Source organism: Corythoichthys intestinalis, chromosome 19 (assembly GCF_030265065.1).
Source record: "Corythoichthys intestinalis isolate RoL2023-P3 chromosome 19, ASM3026506v1, whole genome shotgun sequence".
NCBI classification, from domain to species: Eukaryota; Metazoa; Chordata; class Actinopteri; order Syngnathiformes; family Syngnathidae; genus Corythoichthys; species Corythoichthys intestinalis.
The window spans coordinates 5,515,808-5,531,776 of NC_080413.1; the positions used below are offsets into that span (position 1 = coordinate 5,515,808).

Here is a 15,969-nt window from a genome sequence, read left to right on the forward strand (position 1 = left end):
GTGGACAGGTGTCTTTTATACCGATAATGAGTTAAAACAGGTGCCAATAATACAGGTTACTAGTGGAGCCTCGTTAGACCTCGTTAGAAGAAGTTAGACCTCTTTGACAGCCAGAAATCTTGCTTGTTTGCAGGTGACTAAATACTTTTTTCCACTCTGATTTGGAACTACATTCTTTAAAAATCAAACAGTGTTCTGTTTTTTTTCCCACATAAAAACATTGGATTCAAGAGGAATGAAGAATTTTATTACAATATTACAATAAATAGAAGATATTTCATATAACAGTATCGTTGTTTCCAAATTCTGTTGGCACAATTTCTTGTTTTTTAGGTTTATGTCCAAATCATTTTATATAAAACTGTCAAATCCGACCATGGCCTCGCTCTCCCAGTCGGAGTCCGATTCGGAAAATTCCGGCGCGTCTGTGAACGCGTCCCCTGCCGCCCTTGCTGGCGGGTACCGCAGCGGTCCGCTGGCATTTGGTGATAATCTGCCAAAGTTGTTCTGCGCAGGGATAGGCGGAATTACAACCTTCATCTCCGGTCCGATGGTCTTGTTGGGCGGGAAGTTGTCGTACTCCACCAGAACCTTGGGATCGTTGTCCTCTGAGGGGTAGATCGGCGCATTGCTGCAAGGGACGTCCACGCTCAATTCCGGCTTTGCTAGACTCGCGTCTTTTGCGTAAAGGCAGGACGTCGGCAACTGGCGGACGCCGGCTTTGGGCCTGTGGGGGTTCTCGACCGGGGTTCTGTAGGCATCCTCTTGTCTGAAAGCGGTCATTCCGTGAGCTTCGGCAATGCGGCCGTTGTCGAAAACTGACGGGAAGAAGACTGAAACATGAAAATCGACGCGGTCCCTGGTGAGTATGGCGCTAGTTGGTAAGATAATCATACCTTTGTTGTGGTTCATTCTGTGTGGGAGTGTGCTAAAGGATGGTGGCGGGTTCGGGGCCTTCATGGTGGCTGAAGAGCCTACCTGTCGACGGGATTTTGCTCTTCTGTTCTGGAACCATACCTGAAGAATAATTTGGGGGTAAAAAAAAAAAGAAAAAAACTTTACGTTAGGCTTGGGTAATAAATCGATGTTATGAATTTTATTTTTTTGTCACTTTTTTGTCAAAAAAATAGGCTATTCCATGAGAAAGTTTTCTTTAAAAATGTATTACTTTTAGGGCTGTCAAACGACTAAATTTTTTAATCAAGTTAATCACATCTTAAAAATTAATAAATTGTAATTAATCACAATTAATCGCAATTCAAACCATCTATAAAATATGCCATGTTTTTCTGTAAATTATTGTTGGAATGGAAAGATAAGACACAAGACGGATATATACATTCAACATACCGTACATAAGTACTGTATTTGTTTATTATAACAATAAATCCACAAGATGGCATTAACATTATTAACATTCTGTTAAAGCGATCCATGGATAGAATGACTTTTAGTTCATAAAAGATAAATGTTAGTACAAGTTATAGAAATCTTATATTAAAACCCCTCTTAATGTTTTCGTTTTAATAAAATTTGTAAAATTTTCAAACAAAAAATAAACTAGTAGCTCGCCATTGTTGATGTCAATAATTACACAATGCTCATGGTGCTGAAACCCATAAAATCAGTGCACCCAAGCGCCGGCAGAGGGCAACAAAACAAAAAACACAAGTAACAAATGGACATGATACTGCTGTCATTTTAGTCTGTTTGAGTGGGGCATGTGCGTTAAATGCGTCAAATATTTTAACGTGATTAATTAAAAAATTTATTACCGCCCGTTAACGCGACATTTTGACAGCCGTAATTATTTTTTATCTGGGTGCTTACAACAAAAATAGGGGGTGAGACAAACATATTTAGATGGGTTTTGCACTTTTTATGATTTGTTTAACATTTACCCTTTTTTTTTAAGGGTTAAATAAAAATTTAAAAAATCAGCCCTATAAAGACCCGTTTTCCACATACATGAATGTCACATTTTGGGTCAAACAATATTAGCATTCACTATACAAGGTGTGACATACATGACCCCAAAAGTGATGTTAATATAATGTAACGCTAAATCTTAGAGTGGTACCTTTAGAAAAATTCGGAAATTAATTTTATGAAGTTTTTAAAACTTTTTTTACGTGTCCGATTACAAAAAAATGCTTCATCATATGAAAAATACGTATTGTAATAGATAATTCCCACTCGTAGCAATGCAATAATTAACTACGTTTGACTATGAATGTAAACAAATAAAATGTACACTATATATACACCACAATGTGCTACAAAATGCTAATGAATAGGAAACCAAAGAATATAATTTACAAGTCACAGCTAGATGAAATGGCAAGCAATGACTGCCGAAGTTAGCTTGTCTTTTAGCACTCCGTGTTTGCTATGAGCTGGAGTAGTCACATGATAACGTCTGTAGAATGAGGCTAACAATCTAGTTACTCTTAAGCGCTACTAGGGAGTGACAAAGCATCACAAATAAAGACAGGCAATGAGTGGACATGACAGCAAATTTAATGTTTTAGTAGAGCTTTACATGTACAATGCTATTCATTATACAAAAAAAAAAAAAAAAAATGACCCGAAAGCTACCCCGGAACAAAATAATTTCATATCTTGAGTTACCACTGTAAATAGATATAATGAATTAAATCAATGTAATTTTTGTATGAATAACAATTATAAATTTGTAAAATTGTTATTAAAAGGATTAAATTAAAATGAATAACAACACTTTTTTTTTGTGAAGGGGGGGTTCAGATTTCTTATTATTAACTCACTGTATGCCATTGACAAGTATAGAAGAGTCTTAACTGTCAATGCAAATTTTTCAATGCCATTGACTGTGCTCGACATCCGATCCATTTTGACTGGGAGGGCTGAAAATTGAATTGGACGTCCACTGGCGTCAATGGCAGCCAATTAGTGCCCTGGTAAGTTTATTGTACAAACCTGTATTCTGGATTCGGGCAGGCCGGTGAGCGCCTCCAGACGCTCCCTCAGGTAGATGTCCGGATATTTGGTATCTGAGTACACTTTTTCCAGCACTTCAATCTGCTGCTGGGTGAAGTTGGTTCTCTTTCTCCGGTGGGTCAGTATAGCCACACATTTGTCCACCCGTGGCACAGAAGCGGCCGCGGCCAAATAGTTGGTTACGTCCGTGCCCCGAAAATCTAAAAGAAGGTTGTTGGATTGTGGTTTTACGAGATTAGTGCAAATTAGATGCTAATAATGTGAGTGATTTAGAATTTTCTCAGTAGAACCCAATTCAAATAGTTAGCATGCTAACAGTTGAAAATGTTAGCAAATGTAGCGACAACTGTGTTGTTTTGAGATGGTCCCTTGTCTTGTGTTAGAAATCAGTCCTTATTTTTGCTAGTGAATTAAATTTGATCGCTAAATTAACTTGGCCTGAAAATACTAAACCTTTGCAGTACTGTATATTGTTTTCAGGTCAAGATTGACCCGTTTTCAAGTTTGGGTATGTCAAAAGTACCATTGATTTTTGCATACGAAACTTTGAAAACGGGTCAATTCCGACCCCACCACAATATGAGGGATAATCTGTTTATCAGTTTGATGTCAAAGAAAAAAATTACTTACATCTGCTTAAAACAAAAACATGATCTGAATTTAGCTTAATGCTAACATTTGATTGGAAAAGTCATAGACGTGCTATTGATATGTTTTGAAATACAAGGTAACATAACTTTGTGTTTTATGAATCTGAAAACTGAAAAAAAAATTATCTTGAGAATTCATAATGCACTAATGAAATGTTGGGAAAATATGAACAATTATTAACTCTTTCATAACTCTGGTGTGAATTTTAATGAGCTTACGACTACTCCCTCCCACTTCAAATGGATTGGACGTCTAGCGCTGTCTATGGCAACCAATTAGTTATTGTGTAATTGTTACTAGGTTCATTTTTTTTTTTAATAAATAGGCTGCCATTTGGGCATAACAGAGTGGACACTAACAGAGACGATATTTTCTGCTAAAGGTATCCCTCAGCCTAGCTGAGTGACTTTGGATATTTGAACACGCTCTGTAATTTTACATTATTCAGTTTAATTTCTTTGCTTTGTAGCTTTAACGGAGTGGACACGTTATGATCAACCACAATGAACGTACTTAATAAAACATCAGAATCAGATTTTAAGGGCGGTAAAAAAAAAAAAATGCTTACAATGGTTAAATTTCCCGCCACTTGGTGGCATAATCGCAAATAAAGTGATGTCATTAATAAATGGAGAATTTTCTTAAAGGGACACTAATACAACAGAGTGGAAAGCAACACTTAAAAAAAAATATATATACATATATAAATTATGATTTAAAAACAACACATGATATAAGATAGTTTGTCCAGGACATTGAAATATTATTTATTTAGACTATTTTATTTTATTTTATTTTTTTACTTTTTATTAGTTATTTCATAGGCTGAATTTGAATGAAAAACACAGCAAAATTCCATAACTTTTACCAGACGTTAATTGTTAATTAAAAAAAAAATGGAGCTTGTACTCTTCTTCATAAAACTGCAAAATCAAGATTTTTAAGGGAGGTAAAAAATAAAATTGTTTACAACGGTTGAATTTCCCCACCACTGGTGACATTATCGCAAATAAAGCGATGCCATTAATAAATGGGGAATTTTCTTAAAGGGACACTAACACAACAGAGTGGACAGTAACACTTTTAAAAAATGTATTTTAAAAAAAAGATATTCAAAAAATTAAAAACACAAAGATTTACCCAGGACAATAAAATCATATTTTGATTTTTTTTCCCCATTTCTAAGTTATTTTATCGACTGAATTTGAATAAAACACACAATAAAATTTCATAACTTTTACCAGAAGTAAATTAAAAGAAAAAAAAAAAGGTAAATGGAGAGTATTTATATACCGCATTTATTACAATGCCCAAAGCGCTTTACAGTAGCACGCATTTATCCTTTCACTGCACACATTCACACACCAATGCAGTATAAATAATATTAGCCCCCAAAAAACTAAGTTAAATGAGTATTTGTCTAACTAGTGAAAATACAGCTTCATTTACACTCGGGACACAAATGGCATCCTGTTTAAAAAATGACCGACTGTCAACGATTGTCAATAAAAATACACGAATTGTAATCCATCCAAATTTAGGCGACTTTTTACCCCGACGCGAGTAACTTCTTACCCGGGTTAACCATGTTGCTCATGTGGAGGCTTCCATCGTGGAACATCTGCAAATGGTTGATCTCCCCGGTCATGTTTCCGTGGATGGTCGACATCTCTTCCTCCCGTCCCCACTAAAAAATGAACTCGGAAGAGGCCAGCTCGGAGTTAAATGCCCCCTCGGATCAAAAGGTGTGACGTCCCACAAGTGTGAACTTGGCTTGGTAGCTCCCGCTAAGCGCCGACTTCAGACGTCTGCAGAGCACCTTCACACCTCCGGACGACCGCGGCTCTATTTCCCCCCCCCCCCAAAAAAGAGCTTTTAATGGCATGAGCTTGTGCAATACACATCGGTAGAGAAAACATTTATCCGCTTTGGCATGGGTCGAGCCATTAACGGAGCTGTCACCTTCAAAGACAGTCGGAAACTACCACTTTCCTCTCGGCAGACACAACGTCCAAACTTGAGAAAGAGCTTGCAAACGGCGAATATCAAGTGGCATAAATATAAGAATGAAGTGGAAATGTTATTTTATTTTTTTATTTATTTATTTTTTTTAAAGAAATCATGATAAGGCAAATCGAAATTTTACAAGGTTCATTAAATCATTCAATTTAAACTAAGATGGTCTGGCATCAAGTGATCACCTTACACTGCCATTGACAGCATTTGACGTCTAAATCATTTTGTTTTTTTTCAGTTTTACATCAATATTACCTGTAATAGTTATTTTTAGGTTGACTTTATGAACGCTAATATTTTTGATTTTTCCACAAAAAAAGTGATTGTAAAAAATACTACTCATATTTAGTATAAGCATTATGCACAGTATAAACGGTAGTTATTCCATAAGAAATGTATAAAATTTCAAGAATAACACAAAAAAAAATGGAACTACTGTAATTTTCGGACTATAAGCCGCTACTTTTTTCCCTCATTTTTTTAATCCTATGGCTTATATTTCAGTGTGGCTTATTTGTTGATTTATTTGGGTTAATAGGTAACAGTTAGTTGACAGCGGCGTCATAAGACTGTCATAAGACCATCATAATTATGACATGACACTATCATGGGCATTGATGAATGCTTACGACGGTAGTCATTTAGTGTCATCCGGTAAATGACGTCACTAACTCCATTTATGTCCAGCTCGGATCTTTTACATCCATTAAAAAGTGAGATAATTTGCCATATGACAAAAAATGAGCATTCATTAATGCCCATGGCATTGTTATGTCCTAATAATGATGGTCTTATGGCGCCGCTGTCAAAGTGTTACAAAATACCATAGCTAGCAATTAATGAAACTAGAACAGTAACTGAAGGAATAATTAGCACATAACATGAATTTTGATTGTAATTTACATCTGTCGCACTGCAATGCATGCTAGGAGGCATGCTGGGCGGCAACAGTGTTGACAGCAGTTGGCAGCAGTGGTGGCCAAACGAAGCTTCTTGAAGCAATGGAGCTTTGCTGCCAATTGGTTAAAAGCTTTATGTCAGTTGCGCCTTATAGTCCGAAAATTACTTTACTTGATGATTTATTTTCAAGAAAAGATCGTTCGATTGCTGCCAGCCCTCCCAGTCAGAATGAAATGGATGTCTATTGTCATCAGTGGCAGCCAATGAGTTTAACATCAATATTACCTGTAATTGGGGATTTTTAGATAGACTTAATGATAGCTAATATTTTGAATTTTACACAAAAAGTCGTCACATACTAAATAAGAGCAGTATTTTTACAATAATAACTTTATGCGGAATATGAATGGTAGTTATACCATTTAAAAAAATCATGAAATTTCATTAAATAAAAAAATAAATAAATAAATTCATTGATTTCTTTACAAAAAAAGCTTGTTCAATCGTTGCTAACCCTTCCAATCAGAGTGGATTGGACGCCTATTATCATTAATGGCAGCCAATGAGTTTAACATCAATATTAACTGTAACTGGTGATTTTCAAATTGACTTTTTGATAGGTACTATTTTAAATTTTACACAAAAAAGTCGTCATATTCTAAATAAGATATCTTTATGCACAATATAAATGGAACTTATACCATGAGAAATTCATGAAATTTCATTCATAAAATAACACCCCCACAAAAAATTAACTCCTCAAACATTGATTTATTTTCAAGATAAGATTATTCGATTGCTGCCATCCCTCCCACTCAAAATGGATTGGCTGCTGATGGCAGTCAATGAGTTATACATTAATATTACCCAGTGATATTTATTTTTAGATTGACGTTATACATTTTTACGCTAATTAAAGTCATTATACAATGAACAAGACCATTTTTTTATAGCAAGAAACTGCAGTTTCTGGAGAAATTTCTATGGGGCCTTGAAGTGGGCAGATACAGGTTTTGGCCCCGCCCAAGTTGCTTTGGGGACATTTTGGGGAAAATATCAGGTCCTGTTGATTTGGGGGAAATGTTCTGGTCACATCAGGTCATTTGGGGACATGTCCCTGTCATATCAGGTCATTTGGGGGACATACCCTGGTCATATCAGGTCATTTAGGGACATTTGGGGGACATGTCCTGGTCACATCAGGTCATTTGGGGACATTTGAGGGACATGTCCTGGTCACATCAGGTCATTTAGGGACATTTGGGGGACATGTCCTGGTCATATCAGGTCATTTGGGGGACATGTCATGGTCACATCAGGTCATTTGGTGACATTTCAGGGGACAGGTCCTGGTCACATCAGGTCATTTGGGGACATTTGGGGGACATGTCATGGTCACATCAGGTCATTTTGGGGACATGTCCTGGTCATATCAGGTCATTTGGGGGACATACCCTGGTCATATCAGGTCATTTGGGAACATGCCCTGGTCATATCAGGTCATTTAGGGACATTTGGGGGACATGTCCTGGTCACATCAGGTCATTTGGGGACATTTGGGGGACATGTCCTGGTCACATCAGGTCATTTAGGGACATTTGGGGGACACGTCCTGGTCATATCAGGTCATTTGGGGGACATGTCATGGTCACATCAGGTCATTTGGTGACATTTCAGGGGACAGGTCCTGGTCACATCAGGTCATTTGGGGACATTTGGGGGACATGTCATGGTCACATCAGGTCATTTTGGGGACATGTCCTGGTCATATCAGGTCATTTGGGGGACATACCCTGGTCATATCAGGTCATTTGGGAACATGCCCTGGTCATATCAGGTCATTTAGGGACATTTGGGGGACATGTCCTGGTCACATCAGGTCATTTGGGGACATTTGGGGGACATGTCCTGGTCATATCAGGTCATCTTGGGAGATTTGGGGGACATGCCCTGGTCACATCAGGTCATTTGGGGACGGACATTTGGTGGGCATATCCTGGTTATATCAGGTCATTTGGGGACATTTGAGGGACATGTCCTGGTCATAACAGGTCATTTTGCGACATTTGGGGGACATGTCCTGGTCATTTGGGGTACATGTCCTGGTCACATCAGGTCATTTGGGGACATTTGGGGGGGAAATGTCCTTGTCACATCAGGTCATTTGGGGGGACATGTCCTGGTCACATCAGGTCATTTGGGGACATTTGGGGTACATGTCCTGGTTACATCAGGTCATTTGGGGACATGTGGGGGACATGTACTGGTCACATCAGGTCATCTTGGGACATGCCCTGGTCATAACAGGTCATTTGTGGACATATGGTGAGCATGCCCTGGTCACATCAGGTCATTTGTGGACATATGGTGAGCATGTCCTGGTCATATCAGGTCATTTGGGGACATTTGAGGGACATGTCCTGGTCATAACAGGTCATTTTGCGACATTTGGGGGACATGTCCTGGTCATTTGTGGGACATGTCCTGGTCAGGTCATTTGGGTACATTTGGGGGACATGTCCTGGTTATATCAGGTCATTTGGGGCACATGTTAATTGCATTATACACAATAAAATTTAACATAGCATAAGAAATTCATGATATGTTAAAGAATACTACTAAAAAATGATTTTACCATACTCAAATATTGATTTATTTTTTAGAAGAAAGCTAAACTATGTCATTTCACCTCATGAATCACTTCTAGCCAATAAAAAACAGCCCTTAAAGTTCAAGGCAAGGCAAGGCAAATTTACTTATATGGCACAATTCAACACAAGGCAATTCAATGTGCATTACATCACATGAAGTTCATAAAAATCACATTTAAATCAACACAACGTAAAAACCAAGACAAAAGATCGCATTTAATCACAGAATAAAAATAAATAAATAAAAATAAAACAAAAAAATAAAACAAAAACTACTACTAATAATAATAATTGAAATCAGCAATGGAGATAAGCACAAGAGGAATAGAAAGCAGGTAGATTGAAATATATAGACAGTTATGGCTATGTAGTGCTAAACAAAAGCGTTTTTAGCCCTGATTTAAAAGAGCTAACAGTTTGACCATACTTCAGACGTTCGGGTAACTTGTTCCAGAGGTGACGAGCATAATAACTAAATGCTGCCTCACCCTGCTTGGTTCTTGTTCTTGGAACATGCAGAAGAAGTACAGTACATACTTTGGATTATTTAATAGAAAAATAGCAGGGGGAAAAATGTATTTATCATTGATCAATCATATATTAAAATACATTCTATTAAAAGATATTCGTATATAGAATAAATAAACACAATTTCCGTTTATCTCTGAAGATATTGTAGGGATGATGCAAAAATAAAGACGAAAAAAGGCCTAAAGTAAGAACTATTTTCAGTACTAAAATTTGAAATTACTTTTATTATATTCAGCATTCGCACAAAAAAACATCCTATCATGGATCATTTTTTTAGGTGTTGTAGTTACTCTGATTTATACTGATACACTTTTTTCCTAGTAATAATTCTAAATGACAATTTATGTATTATTTATGGTGCCCTCCATATTTATATTTATTTAGGCATGTTTAAAGACCTCAACAAAAAATAGAAAATGAAAGTGCTGCAAATGCGATAAAAACATGCCTAAAATAAATCTAAATTTGTTAACCCACTAAAATAATGATTCATTTTCACTAAAGAGCCCTAAAAGTCATTAAAATATCCAAATTGTCAATTTTAACCCTATATTAAAGCCATATAGCAATGCTTGTTTTTAATATTTCCGACAATCACCTGTACTTAAATGACGCTGCTCCCCTTTATTAATCTAGTTAACGTCAATTCCTAAATAAGTGGGATTTTCTGTGTGCTTTGAACCCGGCTGCACGTAGGAAGTGATTCACCGTCAGTGACAACAAAGTGTGTCACAATACACAAAATGGAGTTCAAAAGTGTTCCGTGGTGCTTGTCACCTGAAGGGCCTCATTAAATCCTGACCCGGCATCACCTGAGACATGAGGTGACACCAGCTTCTTCCTGTCTGCACTAAGAAATACCAAAAATAAACTTGAACGGATTATTATATCGTCGGAAGCGTTGTGTAAAGCAAAAATGTAGGAATAGTCTTGATTTAAGCCAGTGAGTGTTAATTTAACAGTATAGAACAACTAACAAAGAAACGATAAGACGACAGCACATCTTCGACAGTCTAACGATCAAATATACAAAGAGAGGTGGACTGTTAACATATCCTCGCAAAATGGAGGAACATTTACCTGCCTGTCTGTCTGTCAAATGTATACTCGCAAGTTGGAGAAGAAAAAAAAAAAGTAATAGTTCGTCCTTAAAGGTGTCAAACAGACGGCCAGTGCGTATCCCTAAAGTGTTTCTCCCCTGTTTGATGTTAGACAGCACCACCTCCGCTTTTTAAACTTTATAAAACTTTAAAGTCAGTCCAGATTTTTCTTTGAAATTTCAATTTCGGGTACCCGGGGACCTGAATATACTGTAATTGTCGGACTATAAGCTGCTACTTTTTTCCTTCATTTTGAATCCTGCAGTTTATAGTCCAATGCGGCTTATTTGTTGATTTATTTGGGTTAATAGGTAACACTTTATTTGACAGCAGCGTCATAAGACTGTAATAAGACCGTCATAATTATGGAATGACACTATCATGGGCATTACCGAATGATTATGTCATTAGGTGTCATCCGGCAAATTATGTGACTAATTCTATTTATGTCCATCTTGGATCTTTTACATCCATTCAAAAGCGAGACAATTTGCCGGATAACACTAAATGACATCTGTTATAACTAGGGTTGTTCCGATCATGTTTTTTTTGCCCCCGATCGTTTTAGTTTGAGTATCTGCTGATCCCGATATTTCCCGATCTGATTGCTTTTTTTTGCTCCCGATTCAATTCCAATCATTCCCGATAATTTTTCCTGATCATATACATTTTGGCAATGCATTAAGAAAAAAATGAATAAAACTCGGACGAATATATACATTCAACATACAGTACATAAGTACTGTATTTGTTTATTATGACAATAAATCCTCAAAATGGCATTTACATTATTAACATTCTTTCTGTGAGAGGGATCCACGGATAGAAAGACTTGTGACTTTGTATATTGTGACTACCGTAATTTTCGGACTATAAGCCGCTACTTTTTTCCTTCATTTTAAATCATGCGGCTTATAGTCCAGTGCAGCTTATTTGTTAATTTATTTGGGTTAATAGGTAAAACTTCATTTTACAGTGGCGTCATAAGACTGTCATAATTATGACATGACACTATCATGGGCATTACTGAATGCTTGTGTCATTAAGTGTCATCCAGCAAATAATGTCACTAACCCCATTTATGTCCTGCTTGGATCTTTTACAGTGCCTTGCAAAAGTATTCGGCCCCCTTGAACCTTGCAACCTTTCGCCACATTTCAGGCTTCAAACATAAAGATATAAAATTTTAATTTTTTGTCAAGAATCAACAACAAGTGGGACACAATCGTGAAGTGGAACAAAATTGATTGGATAATTTAAACTTTTTTAACAAATAAAAAACTGAAAAGTGGGGCGTGCAATATTATTCGGCCCCCTTGCGTTAATACTTTGTAGCGCCACCTTTTGCTCCAATTACAGCTGCAAGTCGCTTGGGGTATGTTTCTATCAGTTTTGCACATCGAGAGACTGACATTCTTGCCCATTCTTCCTTGCAAAACAGCTCGAGCTCAGTGAGGTTGGATGGTGAGTGTTTGTGAACAGCAGTCTTCAGCTCTTTCCACAGATTCGCGATTGGATTCAGGTCTGGACTTTGACTTGGCCATTCTAACACCTGGATACGTTTATTTTTGAACCATTCCATTGTAGATTTGGCTTTATGTTTTGGATCATTGTCCTGTTGGAAGATAAATCTCCGTCCCAGTCTCAGGTCTTTTGCAGATACCAACAGGGTTTCTTCCAGAATGTTCCTGTATTTGGCTGCATCCATCTTCCCGTCAATTTTAACCATCTTCCCTGTCCCTGCTGAAGAAAAGCAGGCCCAAACCATGATGCTGCCACCACCATGTTTGACAGTGGGGATGGTGTGTTCAGAGTGATGAGCTGTGTTGCTTTTACGCCAAACATATCGTTTTGCATTGTGGCCAAAAAGTTCAATTTTGGTTTCATCTGACCAGAGCACCTTCTTCCACATGTTTGGTGTGTCTCCCAGGTGGCTTGTGGCAAACTTTAAACGAGACTTTTTATGGATATCTTTGAGAAATGGCTTTCTTCTTGCCACTCTTCCATAAAGGCCAGATTTGTGCAGTGTATGACTGATTGTTGTCCTATGGACAGACTCTCCCACCTCAGCTGTAGATCTCTGCAGTTCATCCAGAGTGATCATGGGCCTCTTGGCTGCATCTCTGATCAGTTTTCTCCTTGTTTGAGAAGAAAGTTTGGAAGGACGGCCGGGTCTTGGTAGATTTGCAGTGGTCTGATGCTCCTTCCATTTCAATATGATGGCTTGCACAGTGCTCCTTGAGATGTTTAAAGCTTGAGAAATCTTTTTGTATCCAAATCCGGCTTTAAACTTCTCCACAACAGTGCCTCGGACCTGCCTGGTGTGTTCCTTGGTTTTCATAATGCTCTCTGCACTTTAAACAGAACACTGAGACTATCACAGAGCAGGTGCATTATACGGAGACTTGATTACACACAGATGGATTCTATTTATCATCATCGGTCATTTAGGACAACATTGGATCATTCAGAGATCCTCACTGAACTTCTGGAGTGAGTTTGCTGCAGTGAAAGTAAAGGGGCCGAATAATATTGCACGCCCCACTTTTCAGTTTTTTATTTGTTAAAAAAGTTTAAATTATCCAATAAATGTTGTTCCACTTCACGATTGTGTCCCACTTGTTGTTGATGCTTGACAAAAAAATACAATTTCATATCTTTATGTTTGAAGCCTGAAATGTGGCGAAAGGTTGCAAGATTCAAGGGGGCCGAATACTTTTGCAAGGCACTGTACATCCATTCAAAAGTGAAATAATTTGCCGGATAACACTAAATGAAGTCTGTTATAAGAATTCATTAATGCTCATGACAGTTTCATGTCATAATTATGATTGTCTAATGACAGTCTTATGGCACCACTGTCAAATAAAGTGTTACCAAATACTATAACTAGCAGTTAATGAAACAAGCGGAAGGTTAACTGAAAAAATAATTACCACAGAACATGAATTTTGATTGTTATTTACATCTATAGCGCTGCAATGCATGCTAGGAGGCATGTTGGACAACAACAGTGTTGACAGCAGATGGCAGCAGAGGTTGACTGTCTACCCCAAGGGAGCAGTGATGGCCATATGAAGCATCTTGAAGCAATAAAGCATTGCAGCCAATTGGTTCAAAGCTTCATGGTGGTTCATTTGGTGTTACGACAGTCATATGATGCCGCTGTCAAATAGTGTTACCGGTTAATATCTTTTGGTGTAAATATCCCATAATACACTGAGGACAGCTGCGGCTTATAGTCCAGTGCGGCTTATCGATGAAAAATTGCAGTTTTTTTGCCAAATTTGGTGGGTGGCGGCTTATAGTCAGGTGCACCTTATAGTGCGAAAATTATGGTAAATATTGCGATCTAGTGTATTTGTTAAACTTTCAGTAAATGATACTGTAGCCATGCCCCAATGCATGTTGGGAAGTGGAACCATGACTGTGCGTAGTGCTACCAATTGATATATCTTCTCTGCGTTGGGAAATAACATAAGGTGTTAAGAAAAAGATCAATTGCTACCTTGCTTCCCCACATTGCTTCCCATGATATTTCTAATTGTAGGGAGAGGGATTGTAAGGCTTTAGCCAATTAAAAAAGGCTCCAAAGGCTGCCAAAATACATTCTACTCATTTTACGCTGCCTTTTAGCTCTCTATATAAGTAAAACGGCGCTATTACAGATTGAGCGCGACAATGCGTGAGTGGGTCGTGCAGCGCATGCATTAATTGCGTTAAATATTTTAACGTGATACATTTGTAAAAAAATTAATTTGATAACCCTACCATAAGACTAAACTAAAGACTCTGGATGAGTGTAACATATTATGTCTGTAACGTTAAATACAATTAGAAAATGATTTAATAAAAAAAAAATGTATACTGTATATTAAAAAAAAAGGCATGGCCAATATTTTTTGCCGATTCCGATACTTTGAAAATGACGTGATCGGCATCCCGATCGATCGAGACGTCTCTAATAAATACGATTACTTACCTTTTTATGGCTAGGTTGAAACAAAAGCGGTTGCGTGACGTCTGTAAACAGGAGTTTCCAGGGTAAAACAAACACAAGTTCTTTTGGCTTAAAATACAGCAGTTTATTTTAAAGAGGGGTTTATGAGCAAAAACTGCTTTTTCAGCCTTGTCTGTGTTTATATATAATACGTGTGTTCGTGTACTACAATACTACTACTTCTATATTACAATTTTATAAATATATGTATATAGGGATTTAAGGATGCCTTTAAGTTCACTTGAACGCAAAAATAATGGATGTACGATTAATGAACGTGAAAATGCCAAAAAAATCCAAAATTTTCCAAGTGACTTTCTGATGATTTTAGTGCATTTTCCAGATTACTTGTGGTTGATTTTTTTTGTTTGTTTGGTTTTTTTTTTCCAGACACTTCTGGGTCACATTTTAGGGCATTTCCAATGATAAAATAAACTGGTGATCGCCCCAAATAGCACTCTGAAGTTCTTGAAAAATAAATAAAAAAATCATAGTGTTTAAGAGTGCTCGCTGTACACTCTAGTAGGTCAAGGTCACTTAGAAACTATATACTGCAAATATTGTAAAGTACAAGTATTTGATTACACTGGGTGTGCCAGTGGGTTATTAAATGTTCAAATAATCATGAAACAAAGGAATTGTTCATCCTTAAAGTTCTTAAAAGTGGTATGCAAATTGCATAACTTATTTATATAGTTTTATATTGTAATCATTCATTAGCCATCATTGAGAGTTATAGATGTCCAATCAATTTTTACTGAGATGCCGTTTCTTCACAGCCAAAATAGATTTGACGTCTCTTGCTGTCAATGGCACTGAAACTTGATCTTTCACTGCTAGCTAGCCAGGGGTGTCACTAGGTTTTAAGAACAGGGGGCGCTTAGCCCCCAGGAGTTACACAGGATGTAAGTGAATGTAGCGTACATGCACAAAACTTCACAAACTGCTAACAAAGATTGATAACTTATATACATATATATGTATACAGGGGCATCACTCGGTGTTAAGAACATGGGGGCTTATTTACAATATAAATAGTCATGGAAATAAAGAAATCGCACTAATGAGAAGGTGTGTCCAAACTTTTGGTCTGTACTGTACAGTGTGTGTATTATGTGTGTGTACTATTATGGCTATCCAC

General features: G+C 37.3%; 1 protein-coding gene across 1 annotated transcript; it reads right to left on the reverse strand.

Moving 5' to 3' along the window:
• Nucleotides 1–327: 327 nt before the first annotated feature.
• Nucleotides 328–5,299, reverse strand: mixl1 (Mix paired-like homeobox). Its single transcript, XM_057823362.1, has 4 exons — nucleotides 5,206–5,299; nucleotides 2,959–3,179; nucleotides 897–1,017; nucleotides 328–818 (listed from the first exon to the last, which is right to left on the reverse strand). The coding sequence occupies exons 1-4, from the start codon at nucleotides 5,297–5,299 to the stop codon at nucleotides 352–354; spliced, it is 903 nt and encodes a 300-aa protein (XP_057679345.1). The 3' UTR covers nucleotides 328–351.
• Between the last annotated feature and the right edge of the window lie 10,670 nt (nucleotides 5,300–15,969).